This window comes from Helobdella robusta (genome assembly GCF_000326865.2).
Source record: "Helobdella robusta unplaced genomic scaffold HELROscaffold_8, whole genome shotgun sequence".
NCBI lineage: Eukaryota > Metazoa > Annelida > Clitellata > Rhynchobdellida > Glossiphoniidae > Helobdella > Helobdella robusta.
In genome coordinates this window covers 3959362-3978634 of record NW_008705459.1, presented here as the reverse complement: position 1 = coordinate 3978634, position 19273 = coordinate 3959362, and the positions used below count along the sequence as shown (strand labels likewise).

General features: G+C 32.7%; 2 protein-coding genes across 2 annotated transcripts; both read right to left on the bottom strand.

Annotated features, from left to right (window-relative positions):
• Positions 1-2429: 2429 nt before the first annotated feature.
• Positions 2430-4476, bottom strand: HELRODRAFT_165697 (hypothetical protein; the record flags this gene model as incomplete). Its single annotated transcript, XM_009032220.1, has 2 exons — positions 2430-3982; positions 4413-4476. 2 exons carry the CDS (start codon positions 4474-4476, stop codon positions 2430-2432), a joined length of 1617 nt encoding a protein of 538 aa, XP_009030468.1.
• Positions 4477-5924: 1448 nt separating this feature from the next.
• On the bottom strand, positions 5925-18706 carry HELRODRAFT_96328 (hypothetical protein; the record flags this gene model as incomplete). The annotated part of the gene is made up of 24 exons (XM_009032219.1): positions 5925-7478; positions 7820-8023; positions 8169-8226; positions 8541-8649; positions 9004-9135; positions 9499-9587; positions 9788-9852; positions 10131-10275; positions 10443-10631; positions 10805-10975; positions 11323-11406; positions 11692-11784; positions 11938-12420; positions 12542-12598; positions 12758-12994; positions 14618-14707; positions 14887-15033; positions 15360-15440; positions 16390-16468; positions 16991-17058; positions 17447-17614; positions 17837-17950; positions 18295-18454; positions 18597-18706. The coding sequence occupies 24 exons, from the start codon at positions 18701-18703 to the stop codon at positions 7345-7347; spliced, it is 3264 nt and encodes a 1087-aa protein (XP_009030467.1). The 3' UTR covers positions 5925-7344.
• Positions 18707-19273: the final 567 nt, after the last annotated feature.

The window sequence follows — 19273 nt, the reverse complement described above, 5'->3', positions numbered from 1 at the left end:
GATAAAATCAAAAATTTAAAAAATAATTAAAAAACTTTAAACGTCATGTTGTCATACATTTATTCAGCAGTTTAAAAATTAAAATTTAAATACCACAAGAAAATACAAATAAAAATATTAACAATTGAAAATGCGCATAACGATAAAAAACTTCATTAAAAACTTACTTTATTTTAATTGAAAAATATCCTGACATTATCCTATTTTGAAACAATTTCATCCATCAAATTAAATATACAATTTTGATAATATGAAAAATATAAATTTAATAAAAATCGTCTTAACCAGCTTAGCTAATCGTTTAGAGCCAATTTAAAAAAAAACACCAGGCGAATGTAGAGAATAATTATGTCGTTATTGAAAAACTCATTCAAATTGCAAATTCAGTTAATTATACTTAATTAATTAAATAAATTATATATTATAATTTAACATAATATTAATACTATAATTATATAATGTTAGTATTACCATATGTTAGCTGACTAATGATCGATCTCTAAACTATGTTGATTTAAGGATACTTAATTAATACAATTAATTATATTATCGACGTAAATAAAATAAATAAAAGAAATGAACAAACAAAATAAATAAATAAAAGAACAAGTTGTGCATTAAAACAATGCAATAAAATCTAACAATTTGTTAGCGTATGGCGTTTACCTTTCTGATCTTTCTAACAATAATAATTTCTCATTAATTTTAAAAAATTGATAAATGATGACTAATAAATTATTTAAAAAAAAAAATGGAAAAAATTAATCGAGTGTGTGTGTGTTTGTGTGTGTGTGTGTGTGAGTGGGTGGGTTGGTATCAGTCATATCCATGGCATGGATCTTAAAAAGATATATAGATCAAATATGTTGTATAATATATCAAAAAATATTGTGAAATTGTCTTAACGCAATAGTATATATCATCGATGTATGCAATAACTTGAAAGATAAGATGTCATTGATCCAGTAAATAAAGGACTAAATATAAAAAAATAATGAAATAAATAAAGAACAAAAACACTTCAGACGGTAAATTGGCGGATTAAATAGAACAAAACAATCTTCAATAAACTCTATGTATATATAGGCAATACCTTAAGTACACATCAAAATTTACACACACACACACACACAAATATATATATATATAAACAAATATAATTTCATGTTACAGCGAATGCTTAATTAACATTGAGATATAAAACGAATAAATAATTTTCTTTGAACATTATATGCTCATTAAGAAATGATTAGCATTAGAAAATTAGCATTAACAATTAAGAAAATTATCTTAATTATTATTATGACTATTTATTTTTATTATCATTATTTATTATCATTATTACTTATTATCATAAATGTTTAATTAATCTCATACGTGATTACACTTGATCAATTAACTATTATTCAGCTATTTCACACAACAATCCCATCGACTATGGCTGATGTAAATTGAACATGATGACGATGATATAGTAGCTATAGATATACTATCTTAATATATTAGCCATTAATTTTTATCATTTTCAGCTATTTACTTAAACTTGTATATACTTGATATACTTATATATACTAGATATATTTATTATTAAATAATAAATAATATAATATAATTTTAATAAATTTTAACATTTCTTTAGGTTTCAATTATGATAAAAAATTATTTTAAAATTAACCAAAAATAAATTTAACTATTCTCATCGTCACCGCCATCAATATGACGTATCACCCTCAACTAAACAATGATACTTTATTACTTAAGGCTACTTACTATCACCACCATTATCATTAATTTTAGTACCATCATGATTGTTAGTATCAACGCTAGCTGTATCCCCATTATCAATTCTATTGATATCAACATCATTGACACCGCTACTATCATTAATAGCATCGTTATTATTGTTATTATTATTTGTGATATCATTCCTGAAGCTATTTTTCCTATCATTAATTTCTTTTTTATTTTTATTGTTAATTTTTTTCAGCCTAATCTTGTCAAGAAGTTCGTAGAGAATGACGATGAAGAGGAGGTAGGCGGCTGAGAGGCCAGCAAATATTTGGAACATCACAGGAAATGAATACAAGTCCTTCAGGAATCCTGCCAGTCCTGCTCCAACTGCTCTACCTAAAAAATAAATAAAATTATGCAAATGGAATTATTATTAACAATTACATTTATTAATAATAATAAAAAGTATTATTATGTAAATATATAATAACTAATTAAATAATAAAATAAATAACTACGTATATGTAACTTCAAGAAAAGTTTATCATTTTTACAATCAAGTTAAATAGAAAAAAGTTACAAGATGAATCGAAGACATGATGGATATATTTAAACAACAGTTGGCGTGGGTATTTGTGAATAAAATTTAAACTGAACAAAACATAAAAATTAAAAACATTGATTAAAAAATCTGCCTACTAACCAAATGAAAAGTATATAGCCCCTATACAACACTGAACAGTGCTCTGCAAGTATGATGGCGTAAGTGAACTTGCCCAAGAAGTTATAACAGGGTAGAAAATACCGAAACATATGCTCTGGCTAGCCTCAGTCATTACTCCATACCAAACATTGGTGATCAGAGATGAACAAATGTACCTGAATGTGTATGTGACAAATACAATGTAAAGACATCTTGCTCTTCCAACGAATGCCATAATTTTTCCAGAATAATACAATATTACAATTTCTAAGATACATGATGCCAGGAGACAAATCCCCATCACCTGTTTGTTATTTGTCTCGTCTAGTGTGCCAAGATATATGCAGAAAAATAATTCAAAAGGCCCTGCCAATATCCCGGCCACCATGCAACTGACTAAAATGTTCACGAGGTAGAAGTTGTTGAAAATTTTTGAAAGTTCTCTAAAATTTATATGTGCTGCTGATGTATTAGTTATCCTTTTTTCATCATCTGAACTTTTTAATGCTATGCTCACATCCTGGTCAGCTAATTCAACATTTTCATTACCGTCAGCTAAAATTTCTTTAATCATATGATTACTATTGTCAGTTATTTCTTTGTTATCAAAACTCTTCTTCGATTCTTTAGTTGGATATCTTTCTTTCAAAAATAACGAAACTAAGAGAGCAGCTGACAGCAAGCAGACTGAATATGAAACAAAATTAATCAGATAAACCATCCTTCCATAACATTTTGGAATGATATCCATTAGAGTTCCAGAAAAAAAAGCACCACATCCAAAACCGATTGTACCCCAAAGTCGAATTTTACCATAATTTTTCAATTTTTCCAAACTAGCTAAGTAGGAATATATAATGCTATCTAAAATATTGTAGATTGGGCTGAAGAGGGTTTGGGCAAACAAGAAAAGTACGAAAAACAACCAGATAGTTTTGGAATAAACTCTATGTTTTTCTGTTTGGGAGAATGTGCATGATCCAAAAGTCAAGCAGCTACCGTTTACATGTTCAAGGATTGTTGAATTAAACATAGCATTATAAAAATCTCTTTTTTCTAAAGATGGTATCAACTTGAATGTCACTGCATCGTTGATCATATTTTTATCACAGCTGTCTGATTCATTAAACTGGCAGTTTGCAACCAAAGTAATTTCATCACCGGTAAACGGAATGTTATCTAATCCATTGGCATTAAATGATCCAATATGTAGAAACACATCTTGATTTGTGAATGAGTAACTTGAATCATCCTCAGTTGAGTTTGTTCTACAGAAATACCAAAGTTTATTCCCATCCCTAATTTTTCTCCCTAAATCATTTTCATTATATGGCAAAAAATATATTGCTACAAAAAACACCACAGACAAAATAGAGCTCAGTACGTATATCAGCTTTCTTTTACTCATTTTATCGGCCAAGTAGCCAACAAAAAATCTAATCACTCCAGATATTATAGTTGGAATGACTGTTACAATAGCAATTTGTGTAGAAGAGAATTTGAGCATGTCCATGAATACCGGAATATAAGGCCATAATGAGGCAATGCCTGAAGAAAATAGTTTATTAACTGAACTATTAAAAAACCAAATTGAAAATAAAAATGACATTAACATTGAAATTCATATGCCCTACTGTATAATCTCAATACAATAACTACTACAAGTGCAAAAACTTTTAATAACTACAACAATTATAAAAACTAAAGCTTTCAGAAATTAAAGAATATTCGTTTCTCAAAAACTTTGTTACACAATTGTGGTTGCTATAGTTATTCCCATTTATATTATATAATATTTTAGTGAACAATAATGAAAAAAAATATTGTCTTGAATATAATATATTAAATTATATTAAAATTATTTAACCATCACTATTACAATTATATTTATTACTATATTATTAATATTAATTTATGATTTAGTATAATATAATTATAATGAAAATAAAAAATAGTAAAAACAATAAAAAAAACTAACCCAAAAAAAGTATAAAATACGTGGCTTTCGTCCGCAGCAAGTTTTTATCAATGGAAAAATTCATTTTTAAATATTTTCTTTGAAATTTCACGATTTAAAATCTCTAAAAAAACGGATTAAAATGTAAAAATGCGATAAAATCACCTAAAATGTAGGGTAAACTAAATCGTTGCCGGCCCATCATGTATGTATTTATAATGAATTGTACATGGTGATGGATATTTATTAATTACGCTCAAACGCCAGACTGTTAGGTATAATATTATAACGTTATCCAATTTAATTAATTAATTAATTAATTTTAATGAATTTATTTGAAATTTATGCCTGACTTTCTCTGTAGATAATACCTAATATATCTATATCAAATCTCCATATACAATACATACATGTATGTGTGCTGTACTACATGATCTATGTACTTAGAATACCCATATATATTAATACATTTTACTTTCTCTAAAAACTGATATTTCAATTTTTATAAAGATCAATGTTTAATCAAGTTTGCTGATACAAAGCATTTTTTCAATTAATTTTCTATATACACACACATCACACGTGTAACATATGCATGCAGTCACAATGCACTTACATACCTCCTATCTACACTGTTTAAACACACACACGTACGCTTATAAAACTTATTAATTCTAGAGAAGGGTTAGAATTCTATTTGCTGGTCAATGCTAATTTCCTGTTTTTTCGCGGATTTTGTTTCAGACAAATTATTTTTAAATCTGTAGATTACAAAAGAGCATACGCCATCTTGTATGACTTAATAAATTGGAGTAATATGTATATATATATATATATATATATAGAGAGAGAGAGAGAGAGAGAGAAAGAGAAAGAGAGAATAAAGGTTAATAATAGATGGCTCCATACTAAGATGTGAGCTTATTTATATTCAAAGTGCAATTGCCAACAAACATTACTTATGCGTTATGCATTACTTATCTAAAAAATGAAGTAGTGGCGCCGTCAAGTTGTTTGATGTATAGTCAGTCAAAGTCATGTCATTGAGTCTTTCATTTGAAATTAGATATTATTATTTATTAATATATATAATAACTCAAGTGGTCGAAAAAAAAATATTCAACAAACACTTGAAAACGTTATATGAACTATTAAAAATTTACAATTCACGACGTTAAATGAACAAAAATAGAAGAAATATAGGGAAGCTGAGAACTTAAAAATTAGCCAGGTAGTTTTACTGTAGATGACATGTATAGAGTTTTCATGTAATGCTTTCCGTGCCGTAGCATGTTTTGCATGCTGTCCTACCCATATTCCAATACCATCTCATTGTCTACACATGTATTACGATACGACTCAAACGAATACAATAAAGCAAAAGAATTAATTTCAAAATCGGCTTATCTGAAGATGAACATGCAATTAGCACACGGCAAGATCTTTTGCTAAGTCTACATCGTCTAACGCAGTATAATGTAAAGACAAACCATATATTTATTTATTGGCTGATTAACGGAAAGGAATCAGAGAGGAACCCCATAGGTACGTTGTATTTCACTCAATTGAAGGTAAAGCAGCAGAAAAACCGTGATTAAATGAAGTTTACAAATTTCTCAAAACTATTAATGTGCCAGATAATTGTTGGAACTGTTCAACTAAGACAATGATTTATATTTTAAGGTGAACCTCAAGACGAAAGAGAAACATTATTGTACGGTTTTTTTTAAATTAAATACGAATATGTGGAGAAGTGTTTTACAATGAGATATATGAACAACAACATAAATTATAAAATGTTGTTATCGATCGACAGATATTAAATAAATGTCAGTTACGTTACAACACGAGATAAAATAATTCTTACACCAACCGTCACCTCGCAAGCGAGTATGAACATTTTTCAGAATGCACCGACAAAAAGTTGTTTTGCAAATAAATAATTACATTCTTCAACAAAAGTAACGTTTTAGTCACATGTTTTGATAGTATTCAACATTCTTCCTATAAAGCATTCATCATCTATAAATAATAAAGGCAGATATAATACGAACAAAGGATGTCAACTGGATACGGATAGCAATTTAAAGCCAGATATTTCAATTTGTTGATAAAGCGAAATGGAAAGGTTTAAAAAAATTTAATCATCAGTGAAAAACTATCACACACACACACACCACATAACGATAATAATTGGCCTTTACATAATTTCTACATCTTGTATTAGGAAAACAATTGTCAACCTAATGATAATAATTTAAACAAAATGATGAAACGACCGTGACAAAACTTTCGACTCATGTCACTTTGTTTTAGATAAAAGAAATTTTATGAAAGTAGTAAACTGATAAAAAATTACGATATCACAAGTTTTTTTCTATGAATCAAGCTACAAAAGTACTGAAATTTTATTAATTTTTTATTAATTATTCACTCATTCATTCATTTGTTCATTCATTCATTCAGTCGTTCGTTCATTCATTCATTCATTCATTCACTCATCTGAAGTATTTCATAAGCTTTGCATTTATTCATTTATCCAGTTTTCGCAATAAAATATAAAAATATATATACGACGTACCGAAATCATACTTGATATAATATATGTAAATTTGACAAAGTATTCATGTAAGATGACTTGAATATTCATAATTTACATTCAATAAATAAAGTAGCATGAAAGAGATTGCCTCGTTATTATCATTCTCGCCAACATCATTAGCATATTAATCATCCTGTCCTTCGTTACCATCATCTTCGTTTTATCATCTCAACTTCAGATTTACGAGAATAATTTCACTTTCATCATGTAATCACCATCCTCGTCATAATAACCTCAGCCATGGCCGTCATGTCGTGATTATAAATCAGTGGGCTAATCATCGTTATAACCATAACCTATCCTCCATTATCATCGCCACCACCACCACCATCATTATCATCATCATCATCATCATGACAACTTGGTGTAGCTGGGTGGAGCAAACCTCCTCCTCAGGTACTTCAAAATGAACAGCGGGATGCAACTGACTGATGTTGTCACCAAAACTTTCCACAAAAAGTTCCACGACAACAAGAAGTCAACGTCTGATGAATAGGCGGGAAAATAAATTATTGAACTTAAGTCAGTGAAACTATATTTTTGTACATTATGATTGATTACAAATTTTATATTAATTAATTTGACAAACGCAAAATAATCAAACAAATCTCAAGCTACAAACAAAATCAACCAACAAAACTAATAAAACCATTAAAAAACCCACTAACAACTCATCTACCAATCAAGCAAAGCAAGTCAAACCGCCAGCCAATTACAAATCATCAACCACGAACCAACCAATCAACTAACCAGCCACAAACCAACCAACCACGAACCAACCAACCAATTAGCTAGTCACAAACCAACCAACCAACCAAGCACGTACCAAAGTAAGACTTGAAGATGAAGAGTGACACGACGTAACTGACAAGAGATAGAAACTCGCCGACTATCATGAGGTAATGCCAAGTATGGATTGTAAGCGCAACCATCAGCAGCTCCGTTAGGATGAGAGAAGAAAAGCTGATGGAGACGATGTGGATGAAGTCGGCTTCGAACAAAATGAACGCCAGGATCATAATTGCGCCACCTGGCGGTAAGTATCGTTCGCATATATCATAAATGTGTATCATTAACACGTACCGTTAATGTATATCATTGAGGTGTATCATTGAAATGTATCATTAATGTGTATCATTGATAATAGTAAGGGTGAATAGAGAAATGATTGGTACCTTGGTAGATGCTTATAAGGACCCACATAAAAAACGTTCGAAAATTTAAGGCTCTGCCCTGGAAAACAATTAATTAGACAAATAAATAGCATACTACAATGAAAAATTAATTAAAAATTAATTGAACAAATAAATAGCACGTTTAAATAGAAAATTGGTAAAACAAATTGGTACCGAAACATACAACAGAAGAAATATTGCTAATGGAGATGTTGATGATGAAAACAATGAGCAACCAACCAACCAACCAACCAGCCAACCAACCAACCGACCAGCTAGCCAGCCAGCCGACCGACCGACTGACCAACCAACCAACCGACCGACCGACCGACCGACCGACCGACTGACCAACCGACTGACCAATTAACGAACCTTGGTGAGTCCTTTGTACAGTTCAGGGAACTTCATGGCGATTTCTGCTGAGACATCCTTATCGAGGACCAATGAAAAAACTGGGAAGTTTGTGTATACCGTGGCGTACCTTGATGTGGTTATGCGGTTGTGATGATGACCACGAACGACGACGACGATGATGATGATAAAGATGATGACGATAATGTGGTTGTGATGATGATAACAATGATGAGGATGGTGATCATGTAATGGTGATGACGCCAATGATAATTGTGATGAGGAGTAGGAAGATGATGACGTAGATTTCATCAATGATAGCACGAGCGGACATATAAAAAAAAACACATCAATATAAATTTTAAAACTGCAGGTATATAAAATAATAAAATGAATAAACCAACAATAAACCGAAACGAGCGTGAGTACTCAGATAAGGGGATCACAAAACTAAAATTTAACCGCCAAATAAACGAACTCTCACCCAACTAGCAGGAATCCAGGAAAGAGTGAGAGTGAGGCAAAGTAGAAGACCGCAGAGAAGACAGCTTGCATGGAGGATATGATGAGACCTCTGTGTATCACAAACTGGCTCAACGCCGCTGACCTCATGTAACTAAATGATTTTAAATTATTATTATTTATAATTAATTAGTAATTTTTAATGGCATAATTCTATATGACAAGTTGGCGAATACATATTGAAAACATTCTACGTAATTTAAATGGAATGAATTTGCAAAAAGTTTCACGATACGAACCATTATAATTATAATTTTGAGAAAACAGTCAATACAACTACAGTATAACCATTTTTATTATTATTTTGAGAAAGCAGACAGTACAACTATAGTAACAACTGCCATCATTTGTATAGCGCTTACAAATTATAAAATTTTAGTATTAACTTATATGTTATAATTATTTCAAATACCTCAGCAAATTCATGTGAAATTATATGCATGCAAATCGAACAGACCTGTTTCTGCCATGCACCAACAACAATGGACCAATGTGACTGAATTGGCTTACGGAGAAATCGGCAGCCAACGCAGCTTGCTTGCCTTCCTTTAATTAATTAATTAATTAATATTCAATATTTAATTAATAAATCAGCTAATTGATATGCATCACCTCATTAACATTTATAATTTAATTCGAACTAATTCTAACATTCATCTTCTGGTTAAGTCAGCTGATATCTGATAAATATCTAACATTAAGATACATTTGAGATAGTTGGAAATGAATTAAGGCCAAGGAATCACCTTGCCGACAATGCCGATGCCAACGTCAGCAGCTTGAATCATCGACACATCATTCCCACCATCGCCTAGAACGATCGAATCAATCATTTATATAATCGAAGGTGAAGCTAATAACCGGCTATACAACAACAACAATAACAATGACGCACATACAAGTGCACAACTACACGTACAAAAAGTACTTACACACTTAAAATGCACAGGTACATACGTACATACACAGTTACAGAGTATACAGACGGACAGACCGACACACACGTACATACAAACACACACACACACACACACACACACACACACACACACACACACACAAAGACACACACGAGGACAGTGTACTGACCGACGGCGCATGTCTGCTTTCCAGTGTGGTACTTGAGCAGTTTGACGACGTCAGCTTTCTGGGTGGGGGAGCAGCGGCAGACGACAACAGTGGGACACTGACATGCCAACTCCATGAACTCGTGTTCGTAATATCTCAAGCATATCTGAGTTTTCATCATTGAGTTGGATGGTGGTTGGATCGTCAAAAGAATGAACATTATGAATCATTATGAATTGATGCACAAAACGATACGTAAATACATAGGAATAATGGGTGAATCAAAAAATAAGATAAAAATGAACCAAGCAACAAATCAGTCAGCCAACAAACCTCGAGACTATCTCCAGATATAACGAGAGCACAGTCACTTCTCCTCCTGAAGGCATTCAACTCGAGATGTGCGTCAGCTCTATCAAGAACGTTCTTGAAGACGTGTATCGTCTGCAGTCTCGACACCAGGCACGAACTCTTCGCAATGCAGGTAGCTGTTTCTAACTTATCACCAGTCAACATCCACACCTATGGTAAGAGTTGGTTGTCTTTTGTTTAAATACCGCCACAGAACTGTCAGCAACACCATCCTAATCGTCACCATCATCATCGGTTAAGAGTTGGTGGTTTTTTGTTTAAATATCACCACTAAATTGTCAACAAAATCATCTTAATCGCCACCATCATCATCATCGTATAACCTTAATTCCAGCATTCCTGAGAAGTTCAAGAGTGACAGGAACATTGTCATGGAGCTTGTCTTCGACGCCAGTGACGCACAACAGCTGCATGTCTCTCTCCAGGCCATCTACCACCGCAGACACCTTACTCAGTCGATCGGACACGCTCAGTTTGGCTTGCTGGTATCTGCTCTGTTGTTGGCGGTTGTTTGGTGATTGTGGCTGTTATAGTTGTGGCTATTGTGGTTAACGTTGTCATTATTTTTGTAATCAAGGAAGGGTTAACAAATAAATTTATAAAGAAGGGAAGAAGGAAGGAAAAAATAAATAATGAAAGAAAAAAAGAGAGAATGAATGAGAAAAACAGTCATGAAGAATTTTTTAAACTAAAAAAAAACGAAAAGTTAAATGGATTGGCAACAAGAGGAGATATGAAAATTGTAAAAAATACGAACAGCGTTATAATTTATGATAAATAAATTATAATAATTTATTCATCATAAATTATAATAATAACAATACTGTATATATTATGATACCTCAAAATCGAGATACTGCTCTTGTGTGATTGTCTTTCTGGCTAGCACCAAAGTTCTCAGACCTTCCCTCGCCATATTGTCGCACTGTGGTGTGGATGATGTATCACCATAGTCATCGTCAACATATTTACCACCTTCATCAACATCTTCATCATTTCTATTATCATCAACACCGTTACTACTATTTTAAGCGTTGTCATCTTCAGTATTTTATTACCACCATAAAAAAATTATCACCGTTAAAATAACTGTCGACATCACAAACTAATCTAGCAATAATTTAATTAATTAATTAATTAACTATTTACAGTAAAGTAAAATATGTTTGCAATCATCATGCCAATCATGAGATTAGACTCCACCCACTACCTCTTCCTTCATCCAATCATTGTACTGAACTATCTTCTGCATGACGACGTCGGCTCCCTTCATGTAGAATGTTATTTCATTTGTCTTTTGATCCTGTTCACGTGATAGTATTCAATTTAAGAATGAAAACGTATGTGACTCCGCTGATTTAGTTGCATTGCTGTTTATATATAATGTAATAATGTCCAAAAACACGACCACCATCTTCACGACAACCACACACCACAACAACAACAACCAACTGACCCTGACTACAATTCCCATCCTCTTGGTTTCAGACGTGAATGGGAATATTTGAAGGATGTCGTAGCCGAGTAGCTGGCCGTCTGGCGTCCTCAGCATCATCGTCGACAAGTCACGTTTCAGCAACGTCAGTCCGACACTCTCCGTCCATGTCACCAGTGCCACCTCGTCGGGACTCGAAGCCTGGTAGCTGACGGTTTGCTGCTGATGTTGAAGTTGCTGATCTGCCTCAGTGTCCGACTGTTCTGCCGTTACGTTGTTGTCAACACCACTACCACCGATGTTCACGGCGGAATTTTGTCTCACGGGGGTTTTGTCTCCCCCTTCCGACATCGGAGTGACGTTGTGACAGAGGGCCAGACCTTTGATGGACTCCGTCACCATGTTCACCAGCGTGTTTCTTAGTCGCTGGTTCGGATCTGATGACGAAGATGGTTGTTGAGGGGGCACGTTTTGAGAGAAGTATGCCTGTAAGTGCCCTGTCAGCTGAAGGATTAAGAAAATTTATTTCACTCGTTTTCTATACAATTAACACAAACTAACCGGGCTAATCATTTAAAAGTATTGATTAGCTTGCATTTATAAAAACTATTTCAACTGGTAATACCTCCTCCTTAGTTTCTGATGTGTACGAGGCAGACCCTATGTGGAACCTTTTGAAAACCTTTCATGAAAAAAAATTACAATTTGAAGTTAACGTGAAAATATTGACAAAATATCGTAATAAAAAGTTAATTTCAACTTACAATTATTACCACTACCATTCAAAACGATAAAAAAAACTTTCAGGAAAAATAACATTTTCAAAAAATTAGACACCAACCATTTCATTCTGCGTGAGAGTTCCAGTTTTGTCGGACAGCAGGTAGGTGATCCTTCCCATTTCCTCGGCTATCGTGGTATTGCGCACTACGGTATCCGGTATCTGAGCATCCTTCTGAATGAAGTAGGCGTACACCATCTTGCCAACATCCAGGTTCACCCTAAGGCTCAGAGGTATGATGTAAGAGAAGAGGACTAAGAATCTAAACATGTACCTATACCAGGGCCCACCAAAACCCTGTCAGTGTGTTATAATTATTATTATTACTATTCAGTCAATGTGGATAATAATAATTTAATTAAAGGTTGTTGCTGCTGCTGAAGAAATTGCAAAGGTTGGATGGGCTGAAAGTGCATCAGCGCTCGTGCAAAATTCACCAAAATCTTCGACTAACCACTCAACTAACCTCGTCGCTACCGTCGTCGCCACCGTCAACAGAAACTCAACAGCAGCAAATCAACAGCACAACGTCGATGGAAACTCAACCATGCCGTCACCATCGTCACCAACATCGCCAAACACTCAACAACAAACTTCAACAACAGACAAACAGCCAGCACAAAAAGTTGAACGAACAAAAACACTTCTTCTTGGAATCAGATATCCAAAAAGCCTTAAAAAAATGGTTGGGGCTAACGCATACATTCAACTCCACCAACTAACGCTACTAAATCTCAAAAACTTGGATGAGTTCACAGACACATTTCAAATCATGATGTACAACTATTTCGCCTCAAACTTCGGCACCATCAATCAAAAAAATGAATTGGACAACTGCACACAAAAAAGTTTGTTCAGTTGTTAAAAAAAAGAGTTAAAACAACTTAGACTGTTGGAACGCAATAACCAAAATAGAGATTGAAACTATCGTCAACAAAATCTTCAGACTCAACACAACGACATGACACGACAAACCAGCTAAAAACTTTATGCTGTTGGTTCTGCAATGAATTTTTAATTCAACTAAAAGTCTGAGCCCGGTATACAGCGGCACTTCTATACTTCTACTCCAGATTAAGTGACACTCACCACAACAACAAACAGCAACTTCCAAACTGGATCGCAAAACTTTCATCCCTGTCAACACCTTGCAACACAACAGTTTCAACGAAATTTCAACAATAATTTATAAACACAAAGCAAAATCATCTCCATGTCCACTCGATCAGATATCAATCATACCATTTCAAAAATTCCCAATACTCAAAACAATACTTCGTCGATTATTAAGTCAATGTTGGTCATGTTCATGGAGAAAAGGATTCACGATTCAAACCTACAAAAAGGAAGATGCCAATAACCTTTCAAATTTTCGTCCAATAACGCTACACTCAACACTCTTTAAAGTATTTTCATCCTTCATCAACAACAGAATGTATCAGTTCCTTGGAACTAACAAATTAATTAATACAAACAATCAAAAATGGTTCTACTCCAAGGTTGATAGATTGACTGAGCACACACAGATGCTGACGCAAATATCAACGATGCAGAGAAACACCAAAGTACTCTCATCGTCACACTCTTAGATTTCCGTCCGTAGCGCCTTTGGGGAAGTCAGTTACAACCTTACAAAGTTACAACATCCCAATCCAGATCTAAATCTTAATAAAAAATATCTCTGTCTCAGGATGCAATTCCGGTCAGATGTGGCGTTCTGGTGTTCTCCAAGGCGATCCCATCTATCTCTTGTGCTCTCCTTATATCTGGAGATAGTCTCGAGGTGTGAGAAGGAAAAATGACATATACGAACAGCTTCTCCCAAGATGACAAACCAATTCCACACATCAAATTAAATGGCAAGTTAGAATAACATTAATCTATTAATTAATTAATGAATCAATTAGGCACGTGAACAACCTTCATAATCATCATGGCCAGTGACATCATGAATACCATGAAGAAGAGGACCTTACTTAATGTGTTCACCTCGAGATCCAACAAACCCACCTGTAGAATTAAAGTTAATTTCATATTATTAGGCCTCCTAATTTTTCAATAAACACTTTAATAAAATAATTAAATTTTAATGAAATAAATTAAACGTAACATATAAAAAAATTAAAGAAAATATCTTGAAGAATTAAAAAATAAATAAAAAAAAATCTGGATAGAAAGTTGTATCGAACTTTTTGCGATGGTTTGGACGTGTTCATGACGCTCCTGGTCTCGCATCCCGTGTAGACGACGGCTCCCAAGACTGATCCTGAAGCTAGGACTGTGTTCGTCCACATGGTATTCTCCACGTTCAAAGAGTCCTTCGAGTTATCTGACGACTGATTGTAATAGAAATATACAAAGTATGAATAATAAAATTAAAATAATCTAACAAAAGATAAAAATGACTAATAATAGGCAAAATTTTTGTGGTTTGAAATTATTTTAAATTTATTTTAATAAAATATTTTTATTTAGTCAATATATAAATATAAAGTCGTTATTCATTACTAATTAGCCAGCTAATGGAAATAAAAATTGATAATAAATACAAAAATTGACTGTTGATTGAGTGGAAGAAGTAATGATTGACTGTATTAATGGCTGACCGACTGACGAATGAATGAATGAATTTATTGAATGAATGAATGAATAAAAAACAAACTCTAGAAAAAGTTCCTATAAAGCTGTGTATATCCTTTTGTGGTTTCTCTGCAAACAATTGCGTTGGAGCGTTGAAGATTTCCTAGAAACAAAAGTACAAAACCACCAAATTCAATCCATCAAATTCGGCAGCATGATAGCGTAATGGTTAAAATGTCTGTCATTTCTGCTTGTTATTGCAATGAACCGGGGTTTTAATACAAAGATATCCCAGCCATTCACATGCGATTTGTGTGCTTGTCAATAAATAATATCCCTAAGGAATACTAAAAAGGTAGTTTATAAAAAAAAATGTAGAATCTGATGATGTCATTATTTTTACAACTCGATGTCTCAAACTTTTTCCATCTAAACATTTTATATTCATAAAATGGAAAATAAAAGCTCAGAAAGGCAATAGTTAAATGGAAAAAAGTTATAAAATACCAAGTAACAAGGATATATTTAGATGAATGAACTAATTTGACTAATTTAAAATTAACTTCAGTTTACAGCAAGATTAATTTATTATTTGCGTTTGACAGGGCTGCATTACGAAGAATTAAAAAAAATATTTGATTGATTAAACAAGCGATTGATTGATTTATTGAATAATTGATTGATTGATTGATTAATTAATTGAATGAACAATTGATTGATAGAATAAATGATTGATAGATAGATAGATAGATAGATGGATGGATGGATGGATGGATGGATGGATGGATGGATGGATGGATGGATGGATGGATGGATGGATGGATGGATGGATAGATGGATGGATTGATAGATTGATTGATTGATTGATTGAATGAACAATTGATTGATAGAATGAATGATTGATAGATAGATAGATAGATAGATGGATGGATGGATGGATGGATGGATGGATGGATGGATGGATGGATTGATAGATTGATAGATTGACAGATTGATTGATTGATTGATTCATTGATTGATTAATTGATTGATTGATTCATTGATTGATTCATTGATTGATTCATTGATTGATTGAACAATTGACTGATAGATTGATTGAATTTTTTCCTTACCTTATCACTGTTCAATCTCTGTGTTGATGGGATGGCCACCCTCAACTTCCAGTCAGTCTCCCCGTCCAACTGGTCAGTCCTGTCCAATAAATAAGTAACTTGATAACAATGATGATGTGATACAGAAAATAAATTATCATCAAAACGGATAATAAAATGTAATTATATCTACTTGTATGTTCATTCATTTATTCGTTCATTCATTCATATTCATTCATTCATCCATTCATTTATTCATCTATTCATTTATTTATTCATTCATTCATTCATTTATTCATTTATTCATTCATTTATTCATTTATTCATTTATTCATTTATTCATTTATTCACTCATTCAATCATTCATCCATTCACTCTTTCATTTATTCGATCATATATTAAAAACACTATAAAAAGCAAGCCAATTATAATTCATTCTCAAAAAAGTCATCAATACAGATTTCTTAATTGAAGTTCATCTCTAACGAATGACATATACTTCGTGGTCATTCATTCTTCCAAACTGAAATACAAAAAAAGGTAGATAGGCCATTGTTAAGCTAGACCATTATGCCAGTTGGTTGAAACATTCAGGAATGTTTTCTAATATTACAAACCTTACCTAATAAAACACGTTCCATGTTTGTCACTAGTGCGAACGAGGACCATGTCAGCTGGAACTCTCTGATCCTTAGTTATAATAACAACATATCAAAATATTGAATTAATATAAACAAATAATATTAATAATAATATCAATAAATTATTATTAGTAGTAGTAGTTGTTGTTGTTGTAACAGTAGTAGTAGAAGCAGCATTGTAGTAGTAGCTTAAGTAGTAGTAGTAGCTTAAGTAGTTATAATAGTAGCAGCAGTAGTAGTAGTAGTAACAGTAGTCGTTGTTGGTGCTGTTGTAGTAGTTGTAGTAGTAGCAATAATTATAATAGTAGTAGTATCAGTACCATAATAGTAGCAGTAACAGTAGCTGTAGTAGTAGTAATAATAGTGGCAGCAGTACAGTAGTAGTGGCAGCTGTAGTAGTTTTGGTAGTAGTAGTAGTAGTAAAACTTTCTTCTAACCTTCTCAACGATGATGAGGTCACCAACTTTGATCTTTTGACTAGCAATGTGCTCGACGCCCAGTGGTGTCAGCCTCTTGTACTTCTGCGTGTTGACCTCACGATCGCGAACGAAACGACGAAAGTCATCCACGGCCTCTCTGATTAGTGTCACGGTCAGGACAAACAGCTGAAAAAATATTATGGTGGAATGATCTTAAATAGATTACCATGAAGAGTTTATAATTTAACAAATAAATCGATGTTCAGAGGCCGAAGTTATTCTACAATTCCACAATGATTCTCTACAATTATTATAAAAATATTAATATTACTATTATTATTGTAATTTTCTTATTAAATATTAACATAATTATTGTTAATTTAAGTATGAAACGATAAATATACCCACCAGAGGAAACCAGTAGGTGTATAGATAGCCAACTTTCATCTCAGGTATGAATTGCGATAGGGCCATGACGAGAAAGAATAGGTTAAGGAAGTATTTGAACTGCTCGTATAAAACCTGGCAAGGAGTAACGCATGGATGAAATATTTCAAAAGCTATTGAATTCAATGAAACTAAGACAATTCAGAAAGTATCAAATGTAATGGTAAAAGTAAAAATAATATCATGAATATATATTACATAGAATTTTAAAAAAGAATAAAAATATATATATTATATATATATATATATTAATTTAACATAATCCCTATTTTGAAATATTGAAACATGATTTATCACAGTGAATTAATGAGTAGCACGTGAAATTATCCAGAAAATGAAGGGATAAATTGAAATGAATAAATTATGTACTCACGTGGATGTGAAAACGTTTAAAAAATAATTCAACAACTACAACTGACCAGAGGTATAAAGGTGATTACACTGTACTTCTGATTCCTAATAACATTAGCCGGGAACTTGCCACTTCTTGACTTTTGATGGGGGTCTTCTGATAAGTCAATTGTTCGATGTTTCAACTCACGAGCTCGCATGCATCGACTCCAGATTCCTTCACAACATCTGCTCGTTGTTCACAATTCTTGAGAAGTTAATCCTTTTTTGCTAATTTCATTATTTAGTGAATCTTCACTTTAAACTACTATTAAATAATATTCTATTTTTATTGTTGAAAAAAACTTGAAATGATTAAAAAAAAAATAACCTTGTCAAAACATTGGCCCAACTGTCACATAAATAATAAGTAACTGTCTTGTGCTTTGGAAACCTTGAGTTCCTTCTGGTGTTCATCAAATAATCACTCTCATCCATTTCTGTCGGTGTGATCTGTCTATCGTTGGTGGGGGTGAGCATCAATGGTGCATTATCAGTGAATGATTCGGGGGAACTATCTGTTCTACTAGTGCGTAGTTGTTGCATGTTGCAGTGTCCGTTTCAAGAGGAATTTATTGATTTGTTTTAACAGTAGACAAATTTCTAGTTAAACCAAAAGTTAGTTAAGTGAGCAAAAACTGAAACTTTTTTCTGGTATAAAACTGAGAGGTAACAAAAATGATGAATATAAAGAATTAAGCTGTCATGCAATAAGCAGCCACTGAAGCTAATTACTAAAAAATTAAACCTGAGTTATAAGATAACTAGTAAATTGGTCAAAATATATATGAGTATACACTGTACAGAACCAAGATTTTAAAACTAATTGACATCAAAAGAAATATTTTTTTAAAAACAGAACCGAATGATTAATTTGTAACATAAAAATCCCCTAGCTAGGTGCAAACAACCATATCTATGACCCAAGAAACCTGTTGAAACTATTAGTAGAACGACTATAATAAGCCTCCCAGTGTTTCATTTCAACTACAGAGAGCAATTTGGAAA